General features: G+C 38.4%; 1 protein-coding gene across 1 annotated transcript in view; it reads right to left on the bottom strand.

Moving 5' to 3' along the window:
- Positions 1-1404: 1404 nt before the first annotated feature.
- Positions 1405-11886, bottom strand: part of PIGL (phosphatidylinositol glycan anchor biosynthesis class L) — a 160535-nt gene continuing 150053 nt past the window's right edge. Inside the window, exons 4-7 of the mRNA XM_063450060.1 lie at positions 11363-11430; positions 3091-3122; positions 1801-1934; positions 1405-1558 (exon numbers count right to left, since the gene is read on the bottom strand). Coding sequence (XP_063306130.1) covers positions 1427-1558; positions 1801-1934; positions 3091-3122; positions 11363-11430 — 366 coding nt within the window. The 3' untranslated portion in view covers positions 1405-1426. The remainder of the gene's footprint in view (positions 1559-1800; positions 1935-3090; positions 3123-11362; positions 11431-11886) is intronic.

Below are 11886 nucleotides of genomic sequence, written 5' to 3'. Positions count from 1 at the left end.
TTACACCCTTATACAAAGATACATACACAAAGATCTTCATACAGGTAATTACTAAATTGCGTTCATAGCAGACTTGAAAATAAAACTGCTTTTTCTGTAGCCTGGCTATTATAAATAACATTTTGGAATTAGTTTTTAAATAACAAAACATTGTTTTACAATGATAATTATCTCGCATACTTAATTAGTGGTTAAACCTGGAAAAGAAAGTCGAAATATTATGCCATGGGCCATAGGTTTTGCTTTTGTGATAATACCTATGAATGAACCACTCTTTTGTGGACAAATCAAATCATTGTTCATTTAAGTTTTATAAAATATGAGAATGTACTAGGAGCATATTCTATTCAATTATTTATTTTATGCAAAAAAACATGACTTATAGCACAATGCAGGCATGTTGCCCATTGAAGATGGTAAAACTATATTAAAAGTACAGAAAGGTCAATCACAGTATCAAAAGATAAGACAGGCAAGTTATATGACATTTTGAGGACAGGCTCGCTGCACAGTTGGCTTAAAGCAAAACACAGGCTTTTAGAATTTCAAATACGGTAAGTGATAAAAGAGCAAACAGAAGTCTAGTCACTGAGAATGCCTGAATAACTCCATGCACGTGGACAGAAATCTGTCTAAAACAATGTAAAAGTGCACTGGAGGTTGAAACACGGGATGTGCCAAATGCAGATTATGCATAAAGTAGCACATGTAAGGGGAAGCTTTATCAAGACAAAAATAGCTGCAATTCTGGGGCAAGGAGCTAAATATGGACCATTCACCATAGAAATCAATATAGAATGTGACAACATTTAGCGCTCAAAATAGTACCAGTTTGTCTTGATAAATATCCCCCTTATTCTCCAGTGCAAGGTCACAATGGAATCATACAGATCAAATATTGGATTTAGTGACAAGAATCACTCATGTAGCTAAAATGATATGGTGATATGATATGGTTCAGAATTAAACATGATTTTCAGAAACTGGAAATTGCTTGCAATCTAGAATATTGTTAGATCTCATCCACGATGAGATACATGATTCCGCGTTATCTCATCACTAGTGAAATTGCAATTCCTTCAGATGCAATTAACCATCATCAAATCCTTTAGCAATGGTACACATACAGCCAGCATTTGTGGTCCTTGATAGTTTAGGAATGATCTTTACTAAACAATAACATTTAAATACCATATAGTTAATAATGCTTTTAACCTAAGCACTAGCTGGAGATAACCAGTTGCTCACTTCTGATCCATTGGAAGAAGGATCGACAGTTTCGACACCAAATAATCAATAACTTATCAGTGCTGTTGTATGAGATTCAATCAAGATCATTATCCATCTGGTAAGACGAGATGTGAGGGGAAAAAAATAAACCGCACACACTGCTTTCCCAGCATCTTAGAGTGAGGAATCAATATGGTTAGCTGTCTTTTAATGTGGATTTTTCTTTACAAACATGCAAGCTCAGCGAGTTGATCATCATGTAACGAGAAAACAGCAGGTAAACATGTCTAAACCACAGAAGCTGACTTTGATGACATTTCATAGCCTCCTGGAAATAAAAAAATAAAAATTAATACGCACAGGATAATCTACTATATTATAATATTATTTGCAATTATTTTGTTCATATTATTTCCATGGAAAAGTATATGTTTCTAATATCTAAAATAATTTATCTGCGTTCTTCCGTGGCGTCCACGTGGCCTATGAAATATATTTGATTTGAGATATTTTGTACTTGCAGACAGTTTCATACAAGTGTAATTTAGATGTGATAAAAACTATTCCCACCTTGGCTTGCTGGTACTGTACTCCTGACAAAGCAATACACACATCATGACCGTAGAGCCAGCTGATTGGCAAATCCAGGACGGAAAGATACTTCCTAAAAATGTTCACTGTCTCCAGCACAAAAACAGCACATCCTGCATGAAGAGATATTTAATCACTGTTAGAAAGCCTTAATAGAGGTGTATGGCATTTGCTTTAACATAAAACGGAACTTCAAGCACTCTTGGAATGCTTAAAACAGTAAACTAGATAGAAAGAAAACAATATTGCACTATGAGCAGTCTACGAAATCTCATCTCATCAAAAATTAAATAAAATTGATTAAAATGATTTCCCAGCAGGCATCTAACTAAAGTGCTTGCTAATTTGACATCTTTTTTTTAGATCTTTGTAACATGTTTCAGTGAACAATATGTGAGTGTCACATAGATCTGATAAATTAAATAATACATAGTTGTAAAAAAATATTACACTTTTGATGGTCATTAATGTCAAATATAGCTTGAAACACAATGTTTGTTGAACATCTGTAAGGGTTAAAAAAAAAAAAAAATAAGAGTAGACATTTGGGAGATTTTCCTACTACACATCAAATCTGTCTGTTACCCATTCAGTGAAAAGCTTTGAAAGGGTTACAGGTCGGTATGTTTACAGTCAGCACATTGACTTCTGTGAAAACATCACAGTGAATATACAAATAGGTGGAAAAGGACATAGAAATAAATGTACATAGTCTGAAATTATCCAAAAGATGGAGCTCTAGACAAAGGAAACTGCTGGTATACTGAAACATTTCAAAATCTTACATGAGATATTTTATAATTTGAATTCCAACCGGCATTTTCGCTAATAGATCCCATAACCTATATTTTAAAACAGGGATTCTGAGCAATTGATCACAACAAAAATCGGAAATGTATTCACATGTAAGACAATATAAGTTCCATAATAACTATGTAGAATGACAACGGTCTGCTATGTTTTGTCTTGTCGCTACATCACAATTAAGTAAATATGTCAAAAAGGGAGACGCCTGCATTTAGATTCTCTTATATTCCTATATCAAACTATCACTTAATTTAATATTTATAATTTACATTGGAGTACAGAAGGTGAAACTGTATTTTTCCCCGCATTGCATATTTCCGTTGTTCAATTAATTACAAACCTTCATATTAAACTGCCGTCAAAGTTATTCATTACTAAGGAAGAAATATTGGCATAGAAAATCATTGCACGTTTCAGCTTTGATACTTAAGTAACAAATTAATATGACATATAAAAGTCTACCTTTTGGAATCTTTCCGGAACACTGTAAAGATCTGTGGAGAAGAAAATAATTTGATTCAATTAAACTATATATAACGTGCAAAGTGAAGGTGGACCAATTACAACTGTGGTGTCAAATTGCGGCCTACCACCACACAATTGAGTTTAACACTGAATTATATTACCCAGCATTTCACTAATCTCATTAGCTTGATTTGTAGTTTTATATACTTTAAAGGGACTCTCTATGCATCAAATCTATTGCACATTTGTAGAGAAACAAAGTTATCTGCTAGAAGAGGACTGTAAAGTTGCTGAAAATGTCGACATTACAGGAAGTTTCACTGGGTGATAACATTCCTACAGTCAGGGAGAGTGAAGGAGCAAATGGACTAAATTTTACGTTCAAAGTTACATTAGCATTCCAGAGATTGATAATGTATGCTTTAGCAGTTACAAGTACCTTTATTTTAGAAATATATAATTTAACTGTATTTCTATATGTGGGCATTATGCTCAAATGCAGACACTCATTTTACATTCTATTGCAATTTTAGCAAGTGGCACTGCTGACACTGCTGATAATGACTTTGGGTTTCTTACAAATACCTATAAGCAAGGTATTTGACCATTTTTATAATTTTGCCACACCTACAAAATTAGCATTTTTGCTTTTATACTAACATTGCAGACTCTGTGAAATATTGTGAACATAAAGGGGATACAAAGTAAGAAATTTAAGTTGAGAGAGAGCATGAAATAAGTGCCTAGCTCTATAATGTTATCTTACGTTGGAGAAAGATGATTGAAAATGGATTCTTAAATCCCAGTCTTTATATGACATGCAGGTCAAAGCAGTCTATGAGGGAGTGCCAGTTTTGGAGGGGTTTTAATCTTCCATCAGCAAGCAGATTCTCTAGTTTCAGTGATCTGTGACTACAGTGGCAGCATGCACAACCCCTTTAATATGGCACACATGTTGGATAGCAGCTCTCCATCATTATAACTTATTTCTCTGTGTGTGCTAATAGAAATGAGGTGCACTTACCTTTCCTCTGTTCTGTGCTAATACAGGATTACTACTGTTGGCAGTCTTCACTGAATCCATCACCAGTAAAAATAGAAGCTACAGGCACTAAGCACTGTGGCATATATGTATGGTGGCAATGAAGAAGTTAATCCTCCTTGTATGGGATTTGAATGAGAGAAAGTTTTACATTTTCTTATAGTTGGTCGGTTAGACAGGTATTAGTAAAAGTAGTAAAAGAGCGGGAAACTGGGACAGTATAAGAAACAGCAGCACAATTTTAATCCTGTCAGAGTGTACGGAAGCAGGAACGATGCGTACAGACCCCGCCCTCCATCTCTTTAATTTTATTTAATTGTTTTGTCGTGGTGTTATGACGCATTGGGGCAAAAGTCATCCTTAGGGTCAAGTTCTGAGGAAGGATATGGTGGTAAATGGTTTTAAATAAAAGGTGGTCAGGTTAGTTATGACTGACTGGCAATTTGGTAGGGTAAATAAAGTTAAACGTTTTGAGAGGTTAAAGTTTATGTTATATGGTTATGGTTACAAAATTATGGTTGTAAGCCCAATGAGCTTTGAATGAACACCACGGTGATGTGTTTGTGTGTGTGTTAGGGTGCTGTGTGAGGGTGATGTGTGTGTTAGGGAGCTGTGTGAGGGTGATGTGTGTGTGTGTGTGTCTTAGGGTGGTGTGTGTGTGTTAGTGTGCTGTGTGAAGCTGATATGTGTGTGTGTGTTAAGGTGCTGTGTGAGGGTGATGTGTGTGTTAGGGAGCTGTGTGAGGGTGATATGTGTGTGTGTGTGTGTGTTAGGGTGCTGTGTGTCTTAGGGTGGTGTGTGTGTAAGTGTGCTGTGTGAAGCTGATATGTGTGTGTGTTAAGGTGCTGTGTGAGGGTGATGTGTATGTGTGTGTGTGCGAGGGTGTTAGGGTGCTGTGTGAGGGTGATGTGTGTGTGTGTTTTAGGGTGCTGTTTGAGGGTGATGTGAGTGTTTGGGGGGAGGCAGGTTAATGCCAGGATTTATGTATAATTTTTTTTATAATAAAAAAACAACAAAAAACAAGCATTATATATCCCCCCTCCCTTCTCACCTGTAGCCTGGCAGGGGGTACCGTGCTGCCATCCCTGGTGGTCCTAGTGGTGAGTGAACTCTAGCCTGTGTGGTTAGAGTTCACTCTTGCGAGACCCGGAGCAATCTTGCAAGAGGAACTCGGCGGAGCTGCGAGATAGAGCTCCTCCGGGTCCTCTCCAGTCTTTCTCCCTGTCGGCAGGCGCAATACACTGCATGTGGGCTGGTGAGAGTGATCTTTGATCTCCCCACCGGCCCGTCATGGAACACAGCGGGCCTGGCGCTCAGATAGCGCCGGCTTTGCATCGGGGTGGGCCGAGACGGGGGAAGGGAGGCAACTGCCCCCCAGGCCACCCAAAATCCAGGGTCGTGTGCATCCAGCAAAAAAAAAGGCAAAATCTGAATCCCCTGCCTCTGGCTAGGGACTCTGATTTTTTTTAACTTACCTCTCTCCCGTCAGCCTGCAGCCAGTGGAGTGGGCCGGCCTCTCCTGATGACGTCAGGAGGAGGGGGTGTGACTTCCAATGCTCTTCTCACAGGACCGCTGGGGAGCCTGGGAGAAGAGCAGAGGAAGTCACGCCCCCTCCACTTGACATCATCAGGAGAGGCTGGCCGACTCCACTGACTTCTGATCCTGTTGGCTCCTGCCCACCCCTCCCTGGCCTAAGGTAAGACTCAGGGAGGCGGGGAATACACTTAAGGTTTTTTTTATACAACTCCTCAGCCCCTGCTCCTGCCCACCCCTCCCTGGACTCAGGGAGGGTGGGGTGTGTCAAATCAGCAAGTGTGTGTGTGTGTGTGCCGGTCAGTTAATGTGTCTGTTTAGGTGACTGTGCCCCCCCCCCCCCCCCCCCGTTTCAATCACATGGGATAGGGGTTTTTACTCTCCTCTTGGTGCAATGGTCCACTTGCCTGGATTTGCCCCTCAGGCCTTAGGCTGCCAGCCCTTCCCTGCTCTGCATGGACCGGGCAGGGAGATCCTGCGATCTCCCCGGCCAGCCTCTGCCCATGGCCATCGCCGCCTGGTTTGCCCAATGGCCAGTCCGGGCCTGCATGTGATGTTTGGCACAGCAGGGGTTGACTAACTTGCTAATTTGCTTGGCAGAGGATATACATTTTTAAAAATAGGTATTAAGATTTGTGTTTATTTGGTTATCACAACCGATACATAAGCTTTAGTTACCCATTTGGTTGTGCCAAAATGTATTAAGTGACAGTTCTTCTTTAAGCCTTGAAAAATGTGCTTTATTGTTTTTTTCTTTTCAACTCGTAGTGTTAGAAGTGTAGAGAAGGTCATTGATATAAGTCACAGGCAAGGCTTGTGTAACATGTATTTTTCATTTAGAAAATCAGAAATGTACTTTTATGGATTCAAAGATAATGTGCTGGTGGTGGATGGTAAATAATTAACTCACAACTAAGTTGGCTGCTAGGAGCATGTTATCTTTCGTAGCTATTCCAATAACTCAGCTTCTCATGGGTCGGCACACTGGTATTTCTTTACACACTTTGGCACAGTTACTAATGAAAACTGATGATTAAGCAGGTAAAATAACTTGCTTTGAAAAGTGAAGCTTTATCTTTGTATTATAAGCCCTACACCCCAAGTATCTATCCACTGTCTATAGCACAAAATGTATCATAGTATGCACTGCATAATTATTTTATACAGAAAATGAATATTTAATGAGTTAGTACGGTACTTATTGTTGCATGGTCACAAGGTGGCTTCTTTATTCCAAAAGCAATATGCTTAGAAATGTACAAACATGATCACATTAGGGATAGCTAAATTGATAATAAAACACAAACACTGTATAATGTATGCTGGCCACAAAATGCATGCAGTCTTCCAGTACAAACATAACTTCAGATCATATATCAACTAATTAATCCTAAAATACTGATGCAAAACAGCCTTAATGATTTGTAACTACTCCCACCCATATACATCTTAAAATATCACAACACAATCTACCGATTATATATCATTTACTATTGTATTTATTTATATTTTATATAAACCAAAAATATGTTATATTTTGGTGCTCATCACAATTATGCAAAGAAATGCATTGTCACACACAAAAAAAAAAAACATTAGGGAAACATAAAGTTATAAAGAATACAGAATTCAAGACATTGAAGCCAAGCATCTTGTTTTTTGCTAGCTGATAACTTACAGTAATGCTATCCAGCACCTAGGAGACAAACGTTAGAGTTTAATAGCATCTACAGAGCTACCAATCAGCAAAATCTTGTTTAATAATGAAAACGGCACGCAGTTGGCTGCTGGATATTATCGCTATAAGCCTGGTATCTGGGGCCACAGAAAACAGCTGCCACTGTATTCTTGATACCCATCTGTTGATGGGTTAATGAATGGCCTTTTCTATAACCATGTAACCATGGAGACCTGTATTGCTGCAGTCACAAACGCAGGGGAGCATTTCATACACACAACTGAAAGGCCAGCAGAACAGCCTGAAAGAAACATTGAACAGTTCTGAGCCTTTTATTTCAAAGCCATCACCTGAACCAAATATCCATTTCAAAGCATATGTGACACCCCAATAAAGCAGGAGAGCTGTATCTGATTTGAGAACAAACAGTACGTTAGAAAGCTATCAGCTTACAGAATCCAGCCTATCCGTATTTTTTGAGGAAAAGGCCATGGGCTAGAACTCTCTTAAGTAAATACATATTTTTTTTTTAAAAGGGTTCTTAAGCTAACCCCTTGAAAAAAATAATTCCATTCTGCGTGTGCCTTTAAATCAATAGAAAATAATGCATCTCTTACATTTTATACACGTATAGGATTGAGCAAATCATATTTGCTCATTTTAATATAGGTTTCTATTTGGGTTTTATATTTTCGCCTACGGTGTGCACTATACATTTTTTTCTTGTCGTTCCATATTCATATGGAGAGGACCTGCATCACCTATATATCCCAGAGTGGGGACCATACTACTCCATGTTACAAAGGATTCTGGGTGGGCATATCCAAATTAGTTCAACAAAGAATCACATTTTTGCCTCATTATTGCATTTTAAACATGGATTCCTTGGAGTTTGTGTTTGCTGAATACAACAGCTTTAAAATGCAACTCAGGAAGAGATGAAAAGCCAATGAACCACTCATGGACAGCTGTTTCATTGTTAATACAAATCATCAGCATGAGGTTGGTTGCTGGCTTGGTAGTGCTTGGGAAGCAAAAAACAAGAACATTATGGTGGGGAAAAAGTGATTGAAAACCCCTTCAATCACATATATACGCTACACACTATATATATATATATATAGAGAGAGAGAGAGAGAGAGAGAATAGGACTTCCTCAGGGACTTGTGTGGTGTACAATGAACAGATACAAATGAACAAAAAATGAACAATAAGCCATAACACCTGCAAATGGTTTCTGAGCCTTTAAATGGTCTCTCAGTCTGGTTCAGTAGGAATCACAATCATGGGGAAGACTGCTGAACTGACAGTTGTGCAGAAAACCATCATTGGCACCCTCCATAAGAAGGGAAAGCCTCAAAAGGTAATTGCGAAGGAAGTTGGATGTTCCCAAAGTGCTGTATCAAAGCACATTAATAGAAAGTTATGTGGAAGGGAAAAGTGTGGAAGAAAAAGGTGCACAAGCAGCAGGGATGACCACAGCCTGGAGAGGATTGTCAGGAAAAGGCCATTCAAAAGTGTTGGGGACTTTCACAAGGAGTGGACTGAGGCTGGAGTCAGTGCATCAAGAGCCACCACACACAGACGGATCCTGGACATGGGCTTCAGATGTCGTATTCCTCTTGTCAAGCCTCTCCTGAACAACAAACAAACAATGTCAGAAGCGTCTTACCTGGTCTAAAGAAAAACAGACCTGGTCTGATGCTCAGTGGCCCAAAGTCCTCTTTTCTGATGAGAGCAACTTTTACATCTCATTTGGAAACCAAGGACCCAGAGTCTGGAGGAAGAATGGAGAGGCACACACTGCAAGATGCTTGAAGTCCAGTGTAACGTTTCCACAGTCTGTGTTGATTTGGGGAGCCATGTCATCTGCGGGTGTTGGTCCACTTTGCTTCATTAAATTCAGGGTCAACACAGCCGTCTACCAGGATATTTTGGAGCACTTCATGCTTCCTTCCGCAGACGAACTTTATGGGGAGGCTGACTTCATTTTCCAGCAGGACCCACACTGCCAAAAGCACCAAAGCCTGGTTCAATGACTGTGCTTGATTGGCCAGCAAACTCGCCTGACCTGAACCCCATAGAGAATCTATGACTTGAGACCGAACAATGCAGAAGAGCTGAACGCCACAATTGAAGCATCCTGGTCTTCCATAACACCTCAGCAGTGCCACAGGCTGATAACTTCCATGCCACACCGCATTGAGGCAGTAATTGCTGCAAAAGGGGCCCAAACAAAGTACTGAGTCCATGTGCATGCTTATACTTTTCAGGGGGTCTGATATTGTTCTATGTACACTCCTTGTTTTATTGATTGCATGTAATATTCTAATTTACGGAGATTGTGGATTTGGGGTTTTCATGAGCTGTAAGCCATAATCATCGCACTTATGACAAATCACGGCTTGAACTATCTTGCTTTGCATGTAATGCGTCTCTCTCATATATTAGTTTCCCCTTTTATGTTGCATTACTGAAATAAATGAACTTTTGCACAATATTCTAATTTTTCGAGTATCACCTGTAGATAGTTTAGTAATTGGTTAGAGTGTTTTTTTATATGCAGCCACACACCCCTGGATCTATTGTTTTAGGTTCCCTTACTGCACACATTATAATGTTGCTGTTACCAATTAAAGAGATAATCTGTCACATACAATATGTAAATGCTTATAAATATACACATTGTCTTTATTGGATAGGTGTGGCTGCTGAAACAATCATCCGGGGTTGCTGTATTTCTCACCCAGAAGGAACTTGCCAGCATTCCGGTTCTGGACTACCATTATGGGTGGAATCAGTCTGATATGTAAATGGTATAGGTTTCCTTTGTAATAAAGTGAGCAAACATCTGTTGACTAACTGAAGGGCAAGCTACTGAGTTTCTCCAAGCTTTTGCTGTTTTCATATTCTCTGTTTTTTTTTTTTATATAAGTGATGAGGTGAAATCAAACAAAGGTACCCAAAACATCATTAGGACTTCGCTATTATGTTTTTTTACTGTGCTGTAATAAACTACCAAACCTTGGATGAAAGGATCCAGTTTCTTTAGCTTGCATTTTTAAGTTCAACCAAATCCTGCCTGATTCTACCAGAAATACAAGTATTTTTTCATACTAATGTATGATTTCTACTCCCACTAACTCCCACTTAATAAATGGTAAGGAAAAATAGACCACCTGATAGTTACCTGGATACCTGAGAATATAAAACAATTGTATCTCTTTAAATCCTCAAAACAACTGACGTTACTTGATTCATAGAAGATGGTGACGCATGTAACACAATGATCAGTCTTCGATATTACCATGTGATTCAGACAATCATTACCAGGAATATTGCTTCACAGAGTATTATGAGGGTAAAGTTAATGATTTAATCAGATACAGAGTTCAGAACGAGGGCATGGTAAAACTAGTGGTTATATAAGAATGTCAGAAACAAACAAAAAAAAGATTTGTACTTCCACACGGTCAGATTTATAAAGATAAGATGCAGAATCACTAAATTTAACTCCATGTTAAACGGGATACATTGATATTTTGATTGGGAATGGCGTGTACCGTTGTGCAAACACTCTAAAGGTGATGACCAATAAGTATTTTTTTCATATATGTGTAAACTGGAGTGTGTTCTTTAAATAACACTGATTTTGTCACTGCAGTATATAGTCTGGAGAGAAGGATGAGCGCTAGACTACTAGATTGTGTAGACATAATTTTGGCTTAATGGACAGAAGGGGCGTGCTAGCAAATCAGGCATGTCTTCATATTACTGTTAAGCCAGTAACAAAAATATGTTACAAAGATGGGAAAACTCTTACAAATGTTCTAGAATTTAACCTATATCATGAATTGATACAAACTGTAAGTGTACAATTTTAGGAACGGATTGTAAGCAGACTGCAGTCTCTGCAAATGTCTGTCATCTAAAGTTCCAAGGTTAACCATTATTGATCTAAAATATTTAACATAGTCAGAGATTCAAGATACGTGACACATGACATGTGCTGTACCTTAAAGCGTTGTATAGAGCGATGTGATTGGGATGGCCACTCACTCCTCCCTCATCAAATGTGACCACCTGCAGAAAAAAAGGAGAAAGAAAATAAAAGTGTGTATGCTTGTACCAGAAAGTAAAAAAAAATAACATTTTAATCTCAGTAGTATGTAAATGATGATGGGGGTCTTTAATAGCACATCTTATAGCCACAAATTTATTTTTTACAATTTAGTAGATATACCCACCATGAAATTATTTCTATTGAAATCTGCACTTTTTTGTAAAAAAAACAAACAAAAAAAACACTCTTCATACATAAAACATTTCAGCAATATAAAGTGTTTAAGTTGCGTAGAGTGTTCCTCTAAGTAGGTTAGTTGTAGTTGCCAGAGAGCATTTTTCACCATTTGTCGATATATTGTAAGAACGCTGTTCCATCTTGTGGCCTGGTTCGTGTAAAGTTCAAAATGTTTTAAGGCTCATTTATACTTTTTATTATATTCATATTTTCAATGCCAAATTAGTTTTTTTTTTTTT

Source organism: Pelobates fuscus, chromosome 1, assembly GCF_036172605.1.
Source record: "Pelobates fuscus isolate aPelFus1 chromosome 1, aPelFus1.pri, whole genome shotgun sequence".
NCBI lineage: Eukaryota > Metazoa > Chordata > Amphibia > Anura > Pelobatidae > Pelobates > Pelobates fuscus.
Note: the sequence above shows the minus strand (reverse complement) of the source record. Positions and strands in the feature narration are given on the sequence as shown.